The 19,828-nt window shown below is 41.0% G+C and overlaps 2 protein-coding genes across 3 annotated transcripts in view; both read right to left on the bottom strand.

Annotated features, from left to right (window-relative positions):
• The window catches only part of POC1B (POC1 centriolar protein B), a 106,264-nt gene extending 95,559 nt beyond the window's left edge, over positions 1–10,705 (bottom strand). The window contains exons 1-2 of one of the 2 annotated variants that reach the window (XM_037845624.1): positions 10,566–10,705; positions 9,809–9,893 (exon numbers count right to left, since the gene is read on the bottom strand). In XM_037845624.1, the coding sequence (XP_037701552.1) occupies positions 9,809–9,893; positions 10,566–10,580 (100 nt within the window). In that variant the 5' untranslated portion in view covers positions 10,581–10,705. The remainder of the gene's footprint in view (positions 1–9,808; positions 9,894–10,565) is intronic. The other variant, XM_037845623.1, reaches the window with a different exon arrangement.
• Positions 4,220–9,743, bottom strand: GALNT4 (polypeptide N-acetylgalactosaminyltransferase 4). Its single transcript, XM_037845622.1, has one exon. It carries the CDS (start codon positions 9,203–9,205, stop codon positions 7,457–7,459), a length of 1,749 nt encoding a protein of 582 aa, XP_037701550.1. The 5' UTR covers positions 9,206–9,743; the 3' UTR covers positions 4,220–7,456.
• Positions 10,706–19,828: the final 9,123 nt, after the last annotated feature.

The following is a 19,828-nucleotide window of genomic DNA, read 5'->3' as shown; positions in this document are numbered from 1 at the left end:
CTTTCAGCTTCTGCCTCCATAAAAAGGAAGGACAACACCTCACAGGCAACTGTTGTCCCTCTACTCACTTCCCTCCCATCACCTCCCAACCCATCATGTGAAATCCAAGAGCCCACCACCTTCCAAAGGGTTACTGAGACTAAATTTGCCATGGTTTATATTTTCATTTCCTCCAGTCATCACCAGACATGTAAAACTTAAGCCTCGCTGGTCATCAATCAACCTGTAATCTCTCACTTTCACAATGATCTGGATATCCCGCAGCCGACCCCACCACCCATGCATTCTCTCTTTCCCAAAAGCTTCCACAGTACCAGAGGAACACCCACTCACTATATGACCTCCCAGTTCCCTTAAATCCACACCCTACTCTCTGTAAGTTCTTTTTCTTCAGTAACTACCTAAACCTTGACTCTGCCTGGGGGCACCAAGTCTTAGAAACTCTTTGAAATGGCAAACATTTTCTCTTTCACACCTCACCTACCTAGGGTCATAGTCTTCCTCTCCAATCTCATTTTCTCTTTCACACCTCATCTACCTCAGGTCATAATCCTCCTCTCCATTCCAATTCCTGGCATTATTAGTTCATTCAACAGATATCTGAGCCCCTCTGACATGCAAGAGGAGTCCTAAGTAACAAAATAGACAAGATCTCCAGAAGAGGAGTTTAAATCCAAGTGGAGAAGAGGAAAATAAGTAATGTATCATTTAAAATTATGCTAAGAGGCATGAAGACAAAGCAAGGAGTCATGAGAATTTTGTGGGGGGCTGGAATCCTTAATTTAGATCGAGTGATTAGTGGCATTTTAAGCAGAGCCATGAAGGACAAGGAGCCAGCAAAGCCAAGAGAGAGGTGGTAAAGAACATTCAGACCAATAAGACAACAGGGCCTCTCAGGTGCTGGCATCTTGTCATTAGCAGAACCTGAAAACTTCCCAAATCACTAATTGAAACTCATCATCCTCTGGCAACTTTGTTTTCCCTCTAGATCCCTTGCTTAGTAGTTTCCATCTCACTCAGAACTCCAATCCACTCATCTGTGTTCTCCATGGATCCACCAGAAGCTGGAAGAGACAAGCAACTCAGTCTCCCCTAGAGCCTCTTAATGGATTGCAGCCCTTTCAACACCTTGATGTTAGACTTCTGTCTTCCAGAACTCTGAGAGAATAAGTTTCTGTTGCTTTAAATCACTAAGTTTGTAGTAATTTGTGACATAAATTACTCACCATCTTCATTTCTCTCCTTATTCAATTTATAATCCCTCTCTTGCACATGCATTCAATCCCTTGACTCTCCCTACTTCCTTAAGTTCCCCTGGCAAAATCTCAATCATCCTACCTTCTCTGTGACTATACCTGTGTCAGTGATACTTGCTGAATCCCCCACTTCCCAGAAAATTGGAAACACTATAAATCATGATTGCTAATTTCACATGGGTCTTCGACATTCCCCAAAATGCTCAATTCTCTAAAATTCCCTCCCCCATTTTCTGTAATGGCTAAATATTATCTTCTTTCTCTTCGATACTCCTTCTCCCCTCCTACGTCTGAGTTTCAAGATATCTTATACTCTACTGACTTCCCCTCCTTCCTGATTATCTTGTCTCAGATTCTTTTGTTGTCTCCTTCTCTGATCTGAAGGTTAGAGATCTTTAGGACTCATATGGGTCACAGTTCTCATTCTTCCCACATGAGCCCATCCATTCCCATTATTTTAAATGCCATTTAAATGCTAATAACTCCCAACTTTCTCTCTTGCTCAGGCTATCACCTTGGTTTGAAGACTATCAACCCCTAGTTTGAACCACCATTGTCTCCTGTTGGGATTACTGTAATAGTTCCTAATTGATTTATCTACTAATGGTTCAATCCCCATATAGTAGCCAGAATGATCTTTTTGAGGTATAAATCAGATCATGTCATTGCCTTACTTAAAACCTTTCAGTGACTTCCCATGACTCTCAGAACAAAATCCTAAAATATGGTCTCTGTTTTAATTTCCTGTGGCTGCTGTAACAAATTACCACAAACTTAGTGATTTAAAGCAACAGAAACTTATTCTCTCAAAGTTCTGGAGGACAGAAGTCTAACATCAAGGTGTTGACAGGGCTGCAATCCATTAAGAGACTCTAGGGGAGATTCAGTTGTTTGTCTCTTTCAGCTTCTGGTGGCTCCAGCAGTTTCTTGGCTTGTGGCTCCATCATTCCAATCTCTGCCTCTGTCTTCTCTCTGTGTCTCTTATAAGGACGCTTGTTATGGATGTAGTATCCACTGGGGTAATCCAAGATGATGTCATCTTGAAATCCTTAACTCAATGTCATCTACAAAGATCGTTTTTCTAATAAGGTCACACTTTCAGTTTCCTGGGATTAGGATGTGGACATATCTTTTTATGGGGGGGGGGCACCATTCAACCCCTTTCTGACTCCAAGACCCGGTATAAGCTGGCCTCTGCCTCCCTCTGCAACTTCATTTCCCATCACTCTCACTCCTTCACTTACCAAGCTCCACTCATGCTGGCATTCTTTTACCTCGATTGACCACTAACTCTTTCCCACCTTTTGTCTTTCCATCTGCTATTCTCTCTCTAGCCTTTGCTAGTTACCTCCTCCCCTTCTCCTTCATTCTTCAGGTCTCAACGTAAATCTAACTTCCTCCGAGAAGTGTTCCTTAATCTCATAAACTTAAGTCTCCACTGTTATCATTCCCCAAAGCACCCTGTTCCTTTCTTCATAGCATTTGTCTCTTTTCCTTTGTTTCACAAAGTTGTACTTGCACATGGATTTGTGTGTTTGCTTGTAAATATTCTCCTCCAGTGGACCATGAACTCTTCATACCATCTTATGAAGCACATTTACTTTGTTCACCTTCATGTGTATACCCAGAGCATAGGACAGCATCTGGCACACAGTAAAAGTTCAATAAGTATTAAATAAACAAAGGAGGACTGAATAAATAGAGGACCTACCCCTTCCCTCTTGAAGAGGATTAGATAAACGAAAAAAAAAAAAAAATTAGAATGGTGACGAGAAAGCCTAGAACACCACTGATCTACAGCAGACAATAGGATCATCTCTCCCAGTTTAGCCTGCAGTGATCAAGCTTGGCACAACTTGCATGACTATTAGCAAGTTAGAAGGACTTCTCTAGTCTTCAGTTCTGCAGTAGACAACTATACAACTCAGGAACTCATTTCAACTTCTTGGGGAAATTACAATAATCTCCACCTTCTCTCCAAGAGGACTGACTGACTCCAATACAAACTGATTTCCATACCCAGGCTACTACTAAGCTGGGAGATACATATGTATCTAATGTTCTTAAATCTGCTAAATAGCAAAATGAGTCAAGTATTATTAATTTAAAATCCTATTGGCCTGTTCTAAAGTCTAGCATGCATTCAGGGACATAGAAAAAAAAAAAAAAAAAAAAAGAAATCTTTTATGGAACAATTGAAAAGCTCCAGCCTCTTTTTTTTTTTCTCCCAGACGCATTTTTTTTACTTGAAATGTAATTTAGAAATATAATTCACCATAAAATCCACCTTTTTAAAGTGTGCAATTCAGTAGTTCTTAGTATATGCCCAAAGTTGTACAACCATCATTGCTACCTAATTCCAGAAAATATTCATCACCCACCAAAAAAAAAAAAACCCCATGCTACTAGCAGTCATTCCCCTTTCCCCTCTCCCACCAATCCCTGGTAACCACTAATTTACCTTCTGTCTCTATGGATTATCCAGACTCTTTTTTTTTACAGTTGTGAAACTGAAGGACAGAGAGATTAAATGATTTGCACAACATGGTAGAGCTACTCAGTAAGAGAGCAAGGCCTAAAACATAAGTATTTACAGCAGCTTTTTAAACTTTATTAAAAAAAAAAAAAAACCCATCAGCAAAATATGCATAGCTCACATCTATATACCCTAAATGTGCTTATAAGACATGTGATGCATAAAACAGAGTCTCTAGAATAGAGCTTTTCAGGCAGTGTGCCAGCCTGGGGAGGGGTGAGGGAGTGGGGTGCTAGTCAGAGGAAGAAAGATGCTACTGGTGGAAGGTATGCACTTTTGGATGGGGCGATGCAGAGGGAAGGCTGAAGGAAGCCTGATGCTATGTGATGTATAGGGCAGAGCATTTCTTTTCAGCCCAGGGTTTTGGAATTAGTGTTAATGTGCCCAAGGTGCCCATTCACTTCCTTTTCCTGATCATTTCCTGTTTGTTTATAAGTAGTTAATGCAAAAATAAAATAACACCACTTCATAATATGTGCTGGGTAATGATACCTTGCAAAATCATGTAGGAATCTTGACTTTTTTATATTTTATTGTCAGCATTTTCAAGTAAGTAAAAGAATTATAAGTTTAATTTAGCACTGTCCCCATTAATAAATGTGTACTTAGGGGCAGTGAACCCATGAGAATAAAAAATCATCAGAATCCATTTGCAAAAATAATTAGGCACACTTTTATTTCATTCTCCTTAATCAATACTGCAAATTTCATTAACAAAAGGAAAAAAAGAACAGAAACTGCTCTTCACACAGAAAAGAAATCATCATTTAAGAGATTAATCTGAACCACAACATTCTTGTGCTTATTTTAAAACAGCAATTTAAAAAGATAAGTCAAAACCAAGTATTTTATTACTTAAAATTGAGACCTCCCCCCAAACCAACAAAGACAATTTAAAAATAATCTTTTGTCTACGACCTAGCAAAGTTTGATTTGCTAACATATAATGAATATGCTGGAGCCTACTACTGGGTGAGTAAAGAAATTTTCTATTACAAAAAAGTTATTTTGAATTATAGAGATCCTTGAGATGACTAGATTATCATTTTTAAAATGACTGTTACAAATGCCTAGAACATCTATTCATAGTATTGGACACTTAATATGATACAATGAACCTTTAAAGTTGAAATTCCTCACCCTCCAAATATTTGACTAAAACTGTTAAGGAGGCAAATTAACTTAAAAGGTCACTCTTAATTGTCTACAGCAAAAGAGAGCTTTGGTACCAATAAATTAGAATTAGGGAATTAAAACATATTTTATACATAGCTTAATGGTATGTTTTTGAAGTTATAGTGGAACATGCCTATAAATGAAAATGTGAAATTCTGTTCTGTTACCTACACTATTATGAGAAATAGCCTAATTATTCTGAATTACTGATATAAATAAAGCACAAGCCTAAAGTTTCATTCAAAAAGACTATTGGTCACAACCAGCAATTTTGGGCAAAAGATAAAAAAAAGATTAAAGTAACTTTTCTTTTAAAAGTCTCTTGTCCATTTTAAGCAAAGTAGCAAGATACCAGAAGAAAAATAATTCCAACAAGTACTTCCAGAATAAATGAATTTTAGTTCTCCCATCTGATAGGTGGGCTAACAAAAACAACAAAAAATAAATAAAAAGTGAAAGCATGGTTAAAAAAAAAAAAAAGACTGGGCAAGGAGAAGGGTTATGTTTGGGAGAATACCTGCTGTCAATCAACCCTTTTGAAAAATTCAAAGCTTTATTATAAATCCTTCTGAAATTACACCAGGGCTAAGCACACTGCATATGTAAGCAGACCATTCTTTGAAAAACTTTCAGGTTGCTAGGTAACTTACAGAAACTATTAATACATTTTCATTTCATGAGGCAAAAAAAGAAACAAAATGTTCAAGATATATAGGAACTATCTTTCTGGAAATGGTTATCCTAAAAAGTTTTCTTAAATTCAGTTTTTGCAAAATTCCCCTTTTTTCAAATCATTAATCACACCAAAAACAACTTTATGAGTTTTGTGGACTAACTCTTTATGCAGCATGACATTTTTCATAAATCTAGACCAAAGTCATCTAATTGAGATTTAACTCTAAATTCATTCTATGATTTCTGGATATAACACTGGAATAAAACCAGTAAAATACTTTTTTTTTTAGTATGTTTACTTCTCAATAATTTAGTTTATGAAACATTTATATTCTTAGTCCCAAAGATTATTTTTGGAGTTTGAAAAGTTTTAAAAACAAAATTAATTCAACAGCTGTGAAAATGAAATGACTATAAACACTGACCACAAGAAATTTCTACCCAAACCACTTCAGTTGAGCTCAGCTCACTTAATTTTTAAAACCATTTCTCTTTTCCAACTTCATAACTGGACTGTACATTGCTCAACAACATCATCTATGTTAAAAGTGAATAGATAAAACATATCATCAAGATTGCACTGTGACTGAATCTGAAAAGAACATAATGTACAATCACAGCATTTCAAAGCTGGAAGGGAAATTCAAGATCTAATCCCGTCTCTTCATTTTACACATGCAGCAACTGGGGCCCAAGTACATCAGGTGACTTAAAGTCACATTTCTCAGCTGAGCCGTTCATTCATTCAGCCAGCCATTCATTCAACCACTTATTGAAAGCTGCTTAATACCAGACTCAGGGCTAGGTGCTGAAAACAAGCTGGAGAGCAGTTCTCTCAAATGCCAAGAAGTTACGATAAGTACTTCAATTTCCTAATCAGCCAGAACTTGTAGAAAAGTTCTGGAGACTTTGCAGAACTGAGTCCACTTTCAGTTTCACATATTTCAGTAAACACAGTTGTGTTTACTTTAAATGATTAAACAGTAACAATGGGAGGCACAGTAACTCAAGGAAGTGCAATCAGAAAGTGCCCTACACCCAAAGGAGTTCACAGAGAGGACAGCTTACAAAATCAGAGTGATTCAAGGTATCAGTATAGATCAGTTAAGCCCAACAGCTCAGGTTTACAAAGTGTGAAATGTAAGTATCTTCCTTTTTCATTCAGATATGGGTATATTTTTTCTGAGATGTCTGTATGCTAAAAAGACCTGCAAACTCACATTCAAACTAATGCCCTTTTCCAATAATACTCATAGCTAAACTAGGCCCTTTCTCTTTAAGATTAATTTTCTTTGATTTCTACTTGATTAAAGGAAAATTTGGTTTAAAAAATAAGCAAACAAAATAAAGAATTCAATGAGCTGGCTGAAAGAAATTAAAATTCTATATATAATCAAAATAGCATTAACTCAAACTGCACAATTTTAAGTTTTATTTAAAAAAAATGAGATGTGCTGTGAACTTACTCATCAACATAAATCATACCTCATACCTCAACATATAGTATACATTCTTTAATATTAAGTCTGGCACTTAAATGGTTTGTGCATCTCAATTCACAGTTACTTCTTTAAAGAGAAGTAAGGGACCACACCAACAAAGCTCTTAAATAAAACAACCCATAAGTAAGGCACTTTGAAATATTAAACAGCAGCACGCGGTATACCCAGTTCAGTGTAATATACCAAAATGAAGCAGTTTTTATAGTTCTCGCAGATGTTAGGTAATTTCCGATAAAATATAGTCTTCACTGAGGCTTGTCAACTTTCCTGAAGCTATTGTCAGCACACAATGAGAGTGCAGTTGTGCTCTTCTATTTCTCAAACCTCCAGATTTGATTTTTATCTAGACCATTACAAGTTCTCATTTGTACATCCGGTCGGCCCTCAGGTGTCCGATAAGCACTAAGACACAGATTTGAGTGTGGATGAAAAATGGTTCCATCATCTTTAAAATGCCAAATAATGTTTGCTGGAACAGGAAATCCATCTTTCGGACAATTTTGCATTCCTACATAATTCTTTTGCTCAGGGACCTCTGCACATAACTCCGTTACAGAATTAAACCGAATTTCTTTGTTTGACGTATATTCAAAGAATTGATTGCCTCCTTGACCATGGCATCCAAACAGTGAAAGGTTAGCACCTGTGGGGTTGTTGTCAGGAGAATTATAATCTAAGCATTCAGAAGAGATTCCTATACTGCGAATCGCCCCATGCCAGCCTGGCCTATCCTCTGGAACGTGCAAACTAGAAAACACGTTTTTCAAATACCAGTCGAAGCTCTTGCATTTCAGCCGTTCTCGTAGTAATTTCCTTTCAGAAATATCACCATAAGCTTCTTTCCTGGCTGGAGGGTTTCGATTGTAGAAATGCTCTTTGTAATCATCCATCCACACTTCTGCTGCCCGAGCAGTATTCTGTAGGAAATTGGGCCTAGCATACGGTGCCCGCTTTGGGAATACATGGCCCACGTGGGAACAGGGATGGATCTCCAACTTACCACCACACTGCCACACCCTAAAAGAGAGCTCTAGGTTTTCACCTCCCCACACTTCCATTCCAGTGTCATATGTTCCAAGGTACTCAAAATATTTCTTGCTGACAGCAAACAGTCCCCCAGCCATGGTGGGTGATCTGATTGGGTCAATTCTCGATTCACGCCTTTCCCTTTCATCTTTGGGGACAGAATGCCACTGGAATGTTAAACGCCAATCAAATCCACCAATCATGGGCTCTCCTGTCTGCATATAGAATTCAAAAGTATTCCAATCAATGGTATCTATAACAGGACAAACAACTACTGTTTCATCTTTACCAATCCTTTCTAAAAGTGGCTCCAGCCAACCAGAGTTACACTCACAGTGACAATCCAGGAAAGTGAGGACATCCCCAGTAGCAAAAGTGGCTCCAATCAGACGGGCCCTAACCAGCCCCTCCCGCTTATTGGTTCGAATCAAGCGCACTCTATCCAGATTGCTGATGTAAGTTTCAAGCTGTGTCTTCAAATAAGCTCTGTCACTCAGGTCATCAACCAAGATGATCTCCTTCAACAGGACTGCAGGAGAGGTTTCTAAAACACTGTGAATGGTGCGGAGCAAAGTCGACCAGGCTTCATTGTAGAAAGCAATGATAACAGAGGTGGTGGGAAGTCTTCTATATTTGAAGGTCTTGGATTTACACTCATACATTCTTTTATCCTCTATGTGACGGTGCAGGGAAATCCTGTCACTGAGGTAAATATTGATAGCATATCTCTCAATGAGCTCCTCTTGCTGCTTCAGTTCATCCTCTTTGAGCTGGAGTTTGCTGGCTTTCCCCCACTCCCCCAGTGCATGGGAGTCCGCAGGGGGCTTCTCATAAAGTGGTCGAGACAAATCCTCTGCATTATTCTTGGGGTCAGAAAGCTTTCTTGGCCCCCGCTCCCTGGCAAGGCCGGTCTCAGGGGAAGAATGGAAAGTGGAAACCGAGAGCTCCACCAGGATATAGGCCACCGTTAAAAGCGCTAGCAGCAAGCAGCTCTTTCCTGCCCAGGTCCACCTTACGGCCATCCGGATTCTCATGGTTAGGGCGCAGACGCAGCCACGACAGCCGCCAAGCTGGGGAAGCGCAGCGGGACACACAGCTTGAGTTCCGGACTCAGGTGGGGCAAACGTGCCAGCAGGTCCCTCCTATCCAGGCAGGCAGTCGGTTCCCTTCCAGACACTGGAGCTTCCCAGAGATCACCTGAGACCTCTCGGTCCTCGGCCTCCGGTAGAGTTCCAACTCCTCTCTTCTCACTTCCTCTTGCTCGTCTCACAACTTTTTTACAAACTCTCCAGCCAACACCCCACCCTCCCTGAGCCGAGGACAAACCCCTCCCCTTCTCACGCACTCCTCCTGGTGGTTAGTTCGCGGAAGTCATCGGCTAGGCCTGGGCTGTGAGGCGGCTCTTTGCCGGGATGGGCCTGCGACCCGCGGCCTGGGCGACCACGGTAGCCCCAGCTCGAAACTACCCAGCCCCCGACGTCAGGCCTCCGACCCCGCTAGGCTCCCCGACCTCTCTCGTCCCCCATGGATCCCCAGTGGCTGTCCCCGAGCGGCCCGGCCTAGGCAGGAAGAAAGGTTTCCGGCCAGTTAAGCTTTTGTCTCATCCCCAAAGGAAAAAAAAAGAGAAGAAAACTTACCAAGTTGTTTACTATTGGGGCTAAAGTCCACGGAGGTGATCGCAGCTTTGTGGCCTTTAAAATAACGCTCCAGAATGGGGTCCTCCTGGCAAGGAAAGTTGTCAGGTTGTAAAAGCAGGTGCGGACCTCAAATTTGGGGGATCGGGGATCAACGCTGGCCCCTTCCCCGAGGTCTGGCCTGAGAACGGCCACATAGGTGGGTTCGCGGAGCAGGAACACCCCTCAGAAGCACAGACGCGGCGCTCGCAAGCCATGTGGGGAGATGCTGGGCACAACCTCCCGCTTAGAGCCGGCAAAATCTTTCGCGCTTCCCAGGTTCAATCACGTCCCAGGCCCCACCTGGGCAGCTCATTACAATGCGCGTTCCCCGGCCCCGCCCGCGGCCAGGGAGTCGGCAGGGGCGGGGCGGGGCCCGGGCTTCAGTACTTGATAAAAACCTCCCAGGTGATTCTGACGCAGGCGCTCCAGAAAACAGAATTCTGGGGACGACGGCGCTGCCTCGGCTGCGTCCGGAGCTCCGGGACCCGGGGAAGAGCTCTCGGGAGTCGGGCTACGGCTGGGAGGAGCGCCCAGAGCCCGGTTAGGTGGGAGGTGGATACTCCGGAGCGAGGCACTAACAGCTGCGAGCCCGACTGCGGACACCTGCCTCCACCACCCGCCAGGTGCGGCCGCGGCTCAGACCTAGCGCCACCGTCCGGAGCCGGCGGGTCGGGGTCGGGGAAGCCCCCCACCCCACTCACACACAGCCCGTCCTTACCCGGGCCGAGGCCATGTGGGGAGCGGTCGGCGCCGGGGTCCGGCCGCTGGGGGGATGTCGGGGGAGGGGAGGGTAAGGGACAGGAGGGGGGACCGTGGAGCGACCGGAACCGTCTGCCCAGAGCGGCGGCGCCTCCCGGTCACTACAACAACGGCGGCCCAGTTAAACCCCGCGCTCCAGGCGTGGCCAGCCGAGTCCCGAGGCCCCGCCGGTGCGGTAGAGAACCTTGTTTCTACCAACCTGCGGGACGCACCGGGGTCCGGTGCGACCGCACTTCAAAACCAACGTTTAGTAACACTCGCGCTGAACCCGGCTTGACTCTGGGAATGGGGTTTTTAACCAGGACCAGGCGAGACCGTGCCGAGAAGCGGGGAGGCGGGGAAGGAAGTCAATCTGCCATCGATGCAATCGGTGTTCTATTTCACGTTAAGGAGACAGTGCTCGCTAGTTTCTAGCGGGTCTCTTACAGTTTATGACCGGAGAGGGGCTTTAATCTGAAGAGGGACTTCCTGCTAGTTATTAATATGCTCAAGGGAAGTAAACTCCTGGAGTGCAAATTTGAACCTGTTTCATCACTGCTTTCACCACACTGCCATGAGTGATACATAGATGCTGGATACACGTGTTGAGCGAATGAGTGAATGAATGAATAAATGACTGTGGCATATCCACTTGATGTTTTTTTGAATATATTTTTATTCTCATCTACTCATCAGCATAACCTTTAGAGCATCGTAAGTACACAGCAGCATATTTAAAGTCTTAGAAGCAAACGTGTTTTTTTTGTTTTGTGTTAACTATTAGTCTGCATAGTAACTATAACCATTTCTACAGGAGACTTTCTTGCACATAATATCATTCACACTTTAGCAACAGGATGAAGTTGGTAGAGTTACAAAATGTCTTCAACGCTTACAAATTTTTAGCTTGATTCTTGGATATTTTACACACAATTGGCCAAGAACACACACAGAAACAGGTCTTCCAATTCCAAGTCCATATCATTTTTTACCCTGCCTCAAAGGATGAAGGACTCAGGTGAGGGTTACATTTAGAATAAAGACTCTTGGCAGTATAAGATGACATAACAGACCACAACTGGTAAATTATGCATTCTGTATGCAAATAAAAGATACACTACATACCTTAATTACAGGTCCTCCAGTTGTCTAGTAACAGAATTTAATTCTAATGAATACTGTACCTGCAAATTAAACAGATAAGAGATAGCTTTAGATTGCAGTATTAGTTTAACTCAAGTATATTGTTATTGAAAATCTGCTATATGTTTGTCCCCTGAGGGATACAAAGATGACTGAGACATTCTCCCTCCCCTCAAGGACTCAGTGATTTAGGTTGATGAGTAGCATATTTTAGCATGCATAGGGATGTCTTAGGAGGACCCATTCCCAGAGATGCTGATTCAACATATAGGTTGTTGCATCCAGGGCCCTACATGTAGCAAGCCCTTTATTTGATTGATACGCAGGAGTTCCAGACGAGCACTTGAGAAACGTTGCTCTTGTCTAGTAGATGAGGCATTAAGAGTACTGATGTACTCATACCAGCGACTTGTCAGCAAGCTGTGGCAAGACTCTAAGCTTTGCTACTTACCCCCAGTCTAGTTTTGACTTTTTAAAAGCCTGGTATGCTTTTAAAAACAGCTGGAAACTCTGAGGAGTAAACCAGACCTCTGGATCTCTCACTTGATACAACCAAAATATCTCTATTATTGGGTACTGCAGGTTAACAGGAAAAGGAAAAAAAGCTGGGGGGATATAAAAAAAGAAGCTCAGAAGAAAAGAAATTTTTAGGTACGTGTTTTTAAAGTATTTTGGTTAAAGTATTTATTTTAATTTTTTTCTAATTATCAAAATATGCAAGTTTTAATTGAATAGAAGAAAAATTATCTATTGTCCTATTATGTTAAAGTTAGCCTTTAAAATAATGTATTATCTACCTATGATGTACTGACTACATGCCAGGTGCTCTTCTTAGTACAATACAAATGTTGACATTTTATTCTTGTAATAATCGTCTTAGGGAGGTGTCATCATTTCCATTTTTAAAGATAAGAAAATTGACATGCAGAAGCATTAACTAACTTTCCCAGGGTACAAAGCTAGGGAGTGGCAAAACTGGGATTTTTGAAATCCAGCAGCCTGGCTCCAGAATCCCACTGCCTTTATTAGTAAGTCATTGATGCCTTTTGCATGTTTGCAAGCTTATTGTAAATATGAGAAATTTTGTATCCTAGCAAAAATTTTAATAGTTTTACAAAAAAAACAAAAAAACAAAACAGTGATATTCCCTTTAAATCCGTGCTACTGTCCTCTTTTATTACTTCAAACTGCCCCTTTCATGGTTGTTTTCCCTATTTGATTCTGCAAAGAGCAGAACTCAGAGGTCGACAATTGGAAATGTACCCAATGTTGGGGAAGTATTTTCTAACCTTGAGCCTGATGAGTTTGCATGTTTCCACTTGCTACAGTGACTATTTGGGACCTGGATGGGAGCCTCAGGCAGGATCAATACTTGAAGACCTATAAGGTACCATTGGAGGTTGGGTACAGCAAACCAGTCCTTTAATTAGCCCTCCTTTTCCAGGTCCCCCTCAAACAGAAAATTGAATTTATCTACTTGAGCACTATAAAAGAAAGTGGGTTCTTTTGTTTTGTTTTGTTTTTGTTTTTGTTTTTGTTTTTGTTTTTGCTTTGTTCTGTTCTGTTTTTGCACAGGTCATTCCTATGTTAGTTTTGAAAATTCAGGCATGGCACAACAGTGCTGTCATCTCTTGATCTATTGTTTACCTTCCTAGGCGGCTCTTGGAGTGATGATATTTTGTGGCCTGTTTATAGGCAGTTTAGCTCTCTTCTTGATAAAGTTGCTCCCAAGTATGGATGAGCACATAGAAAGGAAAAGATTGCTAATAATTTATTTCAGTATTCAGTCCATCTCCAAATTCTCTTAACTATATGCTCACAACAGATTCCCATCTGTCTTAGTTTGCTAGGGCTGCCCCAACAAAGTACCACAAACTGGGTGGCTTAAAACAACAGAAATTTATTGTCCCACAATCCTGGAGGCCAGAAGTCTGAAATCAAGGTGTCAGCAGGGGCATTCTTCCTTTGAAGGATGTAGGGAAGAATCTGTTCCATGCCTCTCTGCTCCTTTTGGCGGTGTCTGGCTAGCAAGCCATAGCATTCTTCTGTCTCCTACCGACTTTCTAAATTTCCTCTTTTTAGAAGGTCACCAGACATATAGGTTAAAGGGCCCATCCTACTCCAGTATGACATTTTAACTTGTCTAATTCCATCTGTAATGATCCTATTTCCAAATAAGTTCACATTCTGAGGTATTGGGGAGTAGGATTTCAACATATCTTTTTGGAGACACAGTACAATCCGTAACACCACCTTTCTGTCCATGTGATTCCTGACCCTCTGCAGGTACTCTGAGTCTGCCCCCTAGAGTATTTCGGTAATCCCTAACTTGCCTTCCATCTTCAAATCTCTCACCCTCTCTCTGCCAGTCTATTCTGCATACTGACAATAAATATAAAAGAATCACCAGGGTAGCTTGCTAAAGGGACAGATTCTTTCTCCCCAACCTGGAGGTTTTGATTTTAAAGGTCTGGTGTGAGTGCTGAAAATCTGTATGTTTTCAATCAAGCTTTCCAGGTGATTTTAATGTGTATGGATATTTGGGAAACACTTAGCAGATCATGCTGCAGGCCTTCTTTAAAATGTACTTTGTTGCCCTATTATCTGGGCCTTAAACCAAGTCGTATTTCATACCCAAACACACACCTCTCCCAGGCCAACACTTAAGGCATTGCTGTATACCACACTTTGGAGCCTTTGCTAGAACAGTTCCTATAACCTTGAATGTGCTACTCCTCTGCCACCCAAAGAAATCTATCCCAGAACCTGGGCACATGTCATATTTCTGAAATTGCCTCTCTCTGCCCCTGTCCCCCACTATAAAAATATAACACTTATTCCTTTGGTTCCTCCATAGTATGCTACTTAGAGTTCAACTTAGCACTATTTTATGTTGCTGCATATGTGTCTACAGATGTGATTGTAACAGAATGTCCATAGGCACAAGGATAGTGTTGTATTCATTTTGCTATCACTCTGAAGCTACCATAGTCCCTGACACATAGTGGAGTCTCAATGAATGTTTATTGTATCAATTGAGGACTTACAGTGTGGTGACTAGCTCTGTATTCACTGTAAAAGCCTACAAAGGAAAGAGGAAATGTAATCATTGGTCTTAAACAATTAAAAAATCTAACTGTGGAGACAAGACTCACCACAGGAAACAATTTGTGATACCAATTATTTCAGTTTCCTGGGCTGCCCAAACAAGTACCATGAAATGGGTTGACTTAAACAATGGCAATTTATTTGCTTACAGTTTTGAAGGCTGTGAAAATGTTCAAATCAAGGCAGCAGCAAGGTGATACTTTATCTCTGAAGACTCTGAAGCTGGCTGACAGAGATCCTTGGTCCTTAGTTTGTCATAGGACTAGACACATGGCAGTGTCTCCTTGTTTCTGCCTTCTCTTTCGGGTTCCGTGGACTTTCAACTTCTGACTGCCCTATCTGTTGATTTCTCCCACAGGTCTGAATTAATTCCATTAATAAAGGACTCTAGTATTAGGATTAAGACCCCTCCTGAATGAGGTGGGTTACATCTTAAATGAAGTAGTCTCATCAAAAAGTCCTTCATACAGTGGGTTCACACCCACAGGAATGGATTAACTTAAGAACATTTTTTTCTGGGGAACACACAGTCCAAACCCATCACACTCCCCGCTCTGGGTCCCCAAAAGACATGTTCATTCTATTACAACCTCCCAAAAGTCTTAAGTCATTTCAGTAACAATGCTAAAGTACAATGTCTCATCAAAATCGGTTATGGTTGTGGTCCATCCTGGGGCAGAATCCCCTCCATCTTTGGACCACTGAAGCCTGTAGAACAAGTTACCTGCTTCCTATATACAATAGAGGAACAGGCATAGAATAAACATTCCCATTCCCACAGGGAGAAATTGGAAGGGAAACGGGTCAAACAATTCCAAAATGCAGCTGGTCATATTCCATTAGATTTCAAGGTCTCAGAGTAATCTATGGAAGGATATTTTGTCCTCCAGTCCTGTTGGAGTGGCAGCCCCACCCTTTCCCAGTGTTTGCACAATGGCCATTTTCTCCCTGAATACTGGGGTGATGCTCTCCCAAACACGGGTGAAGGCTCCACCGTCTCCAACTATCGGGATGGTGACCAGACTGTCCGCAAGGCCTGGGCACAGGTTCCATCCTCTCTGATCATTGGAGTGGCAGCACTCTTCCTGACCCCTCAAGTGCTGGGCAGACTCTTCCTTGACGCACACATGGATGGGCCTGCTCTCTTGGCCTGAGAAAATGTCTTCATACCTCAGCTTCCATGGTTCTGCCCTTGAAGTAATTATTCCTTCAATTCGTCCCTTCTCTGTCCTGGCAGTGGTTTTGTTCATATAAATTATGCAAAAAACCTATTGGCTTTGCATGTAGTACACAGGGGTCAAAGCCATCGCATAAAAGAACTCCACAAATCCTTCCTGGATAACTGCATTTCTGATCCTGACTTGCAGGGAAATGGCTGACAGGTTCTGTGTTCAGTTAAACACTCGCATGTAGCACTGTTCTCTAGGGACTCACTTTCCAGAAACTCAGAATTTTCCAAACCATCAGTTTCTGATTTCTTTGTGCCCAGGAGTTCAGTTCTCAGCTTTTTCCTCTCACATTTTACTATCAGCTGCAAGGAGAAACCAGGCTGCACTTCCCACACTTAGCTTGGAAATCTCAGCAAAATATACAGGTTCATACCTCTCAAATTCTACTTTCCATCTGACATCAGAACTCAGTTTTTCCAAGTTCTCTGCCACTTTCAAGCAGTGATCACCTTTCCTCCAGTTCCCAAAAACACATTCATCATTTCTGTCTAACATCTCATCAGAAGTACCTTTAGCATCCACGTTTCTACCGATAGTCTTTTCAAAGCATTCTAGGCCTTTTCTGTCAAGCATGTCACAATTCTTCCAGCCTCTACCCATTACCCAATTCCAAAGCCATTTTCCACATTTTTGGTATGTGCACTAGAAGTACCCCACTCTCCTGGTACCAAATCTCTTTTTGTTTCCTGGGCTGCTCAAGCAAATACCATGAAATGGGTCAACTTAAACAATGGGAAATTGTTTGCTCATGATTTTGAGGCTGAGAAAATGTCCAAATAAAGGCAACATCAAGGCGATGCTTTCTTCCGGAAGACTGTGGCACTCTGGGGCTAGCTTCCAGTGATTCTTGGTCCTTAGTTTGTCACATGGCAAGGCACATGGTGGCATCTCCTGGTCTCTCTCTTTTCTTCCGGATTCCATTGATTCTCAACTTCTGGTTGCTCCATCTATGGCTTTCTCCCTCAGGTCTGAATTCATTCCATTTATAAAGGATTCAGTAATAGGATTAAGACCCATCCTGATTGATGTGGGTCATGCTTTAACTGAAGTGCCTACATCAAAAGGTCCTACTTACAATGGATTCACATCCACAGGAATGGCTTAACTTTAAGAACATGTTTTCCTAGGGTACATACTGTTCAAGTCACCACACTAATCAATACAAGAACTAAGTTACTTGAAGTGGTAAGTCTGTAATGACCATAGGAATGTTACAGAATATATGAAGAGTAACCATATTGTATTTTTATAGTGTCAGATATTCTTAAGGCTTCTGATTGACATTCAGAGATGTTCTTGTATGAGGAAAGATTTTATGGGGGAAGAGGAATTTCAACCTTAATTTAAAAAACAGTAGGATTTTAGTGGACATTAGAATCACCTGAAGGATTTGTTAAAACATAACATTTTGTGCACAACATTGTGAATGAAATTAATAGCACTGAATTACACATTTGAATATGGCTAAAAGGAGGGAAATGTTAGATTGTATAAATGTTACTGTAATAAAAATTTTTTTAAACCCCACAGGACTGTAAAATTCAAAAGTGAACCCTAATGTAAACCATGGACTATAGTTAATAGTACAGTTATAAAAATGTTCATTCATCAATTATAACAAATGTTCCATACTAATGCAAGGTGCAAATAATAGGGAAGTATATGGAAACTCTGGTTTTAATGCATGATTTTTCTATAAACTTACAACTTAATCTAATTAAAAAAAAAAAAAGGCAGGTTGCTGGGTTGCAGCTGGAGTTTCTGTTTCAGTAAGTCTAGGATGAGGCCAAAGAATTTGCATTCCTAACAAGTCCCAGGTGTGAAACTTATGCTACTCAGGAATCACTCTGGGAACTACTAGACAAAATAGAAAGAGGGGAGAGGTGTTGAAGGGGAAGAAAGCACATGAATAATGGCATCACATTCATGGATGAACTTCAATAGAATGGCCGGCACTATAGGAATGGGGGATTATGGCATTATTGGAGTAGTGGTGGTGGGAATGCAGAGAGGGGTGAATATATGTGCAGGCGTGACAAAATGAAGGGAGGGGGCAGGAAAGCTGTGAGATGCTGTCCTTGGTCCTGAACGAACAGTGTTGGCTAGTACTTGTCTTACCTGTCCCAAGACACTGGTAAATCCTCTTCTAAGGTTTATAGTTTTAATTTTTAATCTCTATGAAAATGCCTTAGCTTTTACTGTCTCATAACAAATAAAACCATGTTAATAATTTACAGTTTACCTAGGTGGTTCCATGTGTTTTGACAGATTTCCACTTGCAAGATTTTTCTTTCTCCCTTTTCCTCTGAGAAGAAAAGCAGGTACATATTCCCCATTCCCTCTCCATCCAAATCTTAACCTTATGCATTGAAAGGTCAGTTGAGATGAACTATAACTAGGATCTGCCAAGTTAGTGTAAAGAGGGACAAGGGGGAAGATAGAATCCAATATGGCTGACAGGTCTTTGCTAAAATGCCATTCCTCAAAAAGGCATCCTAGACCACTCTGTTCACTGTGGCTCCCCCTTCCAGTCATTATATATCACATTACCTTGTGTTTGATTTTCTTCATAGCTCTTGCCCTTCCCTCTGCCTTGAAAGTTCTTCCCCCAATTCTTTGCATGACTCATTTCATTCACTTCATTTGGTTCTTACCACCTGATCTAAAATTAGTGTCCCCTCTCATCTTCTATCTCATTATACTGTTTTCTTTTCTTCAAACACATATCTCTCCCAATTAAAATATGGGCAAATGATTTGAAGAGACATTCCACCAAAGAGATACATAAATGGCAAATATACTAGTTATTAGGGAAAAACAAATCAAAATCATGAGCTGCCACTTCACGTCCACTAGGATTGTTATAAATTTTAAAAAATGGTAGATAATTGCAAGTGTTGGTAAGGATGTGGGGAAACTGGAACTCTCATTCATTGCTGGTGGGAATGTAAGTAAATTTCTGGGCCATGTATTCAACTTTTAAACTTTTTTAAAGAATAAAACTGTTTGGAAGTCCCTCTAAAAGTTAAACATAGTTTTACCAAATGATCATGCAATTCTACTCCTAGGTATAAAACCAAGATAATTGAATACGTATGTCCATTCAAAAACTTGTCAAAAGTTCATGGCAGCATTATCTGCAATAGCCAAAAAGTGAAACAACCCAAATGCCCATCAGTTGATGAATGGATAAATAAAATGTATATCCATATAATGGAATATTATCTGGTAATAAAAAGGAATGAAATTCTGATACATGCCACAGTATAGGTGAACCTTGAAAACCTTACGCTAAGTGGGAAAAAACCAGTCACAATAGGCCAAATGTGTGATTCCATTTATATGAAATGTTCAAAATCAGCAAATTCTTAGATATAGAAAGTGGATTAGTGGTTGCCAGGGGCTGAGGAGGAGGATTGACTACAATGGGTAAGGGGCTTGTTTTTGGAGTGATGAAAATAGTCTGTAATTAAATATGGTGATGTACAATTTTGTGAATGTACTAAAAACCACTGATTGGTACAGGTGAAAAATAATAAAAGTTTTTCTTAAAAAAAAAAACAACAAAAATAACCACTTATCTCTCACCAGAATATAAGTTCTGAAACAGTAATCTTCATGGAACAAAGGTGCATCCTTTGGAGGCAGTGTGCCAGAATCATTTGAAGAGCCTTCAACTCCATGAGGGCAGGAACATTATCTTGTTAATCTACTATGTGCCAAAGCAATGTCTGGCACATAGTATGTGCTCAATAAAAATTTG

The sequence above is a fragment of the Choloepus didactylus genome, chromosome 8 (genome assembly GCF_015220235.1).
Source record: "Choloepus didactylus isolate mChoDid1 chromosome 8, mChoDid1.pri, whole genome shotgun sequence".
Lineage (NCBI taxonomy): Eukaryota > Metazoa > Chordata > Mammalia > Pilosa > Megalonychidae > Choloepus > Choloepus didactylus.
This window is presented reverse-complemented; position numbering and strand designations above follow the sequence as displayed.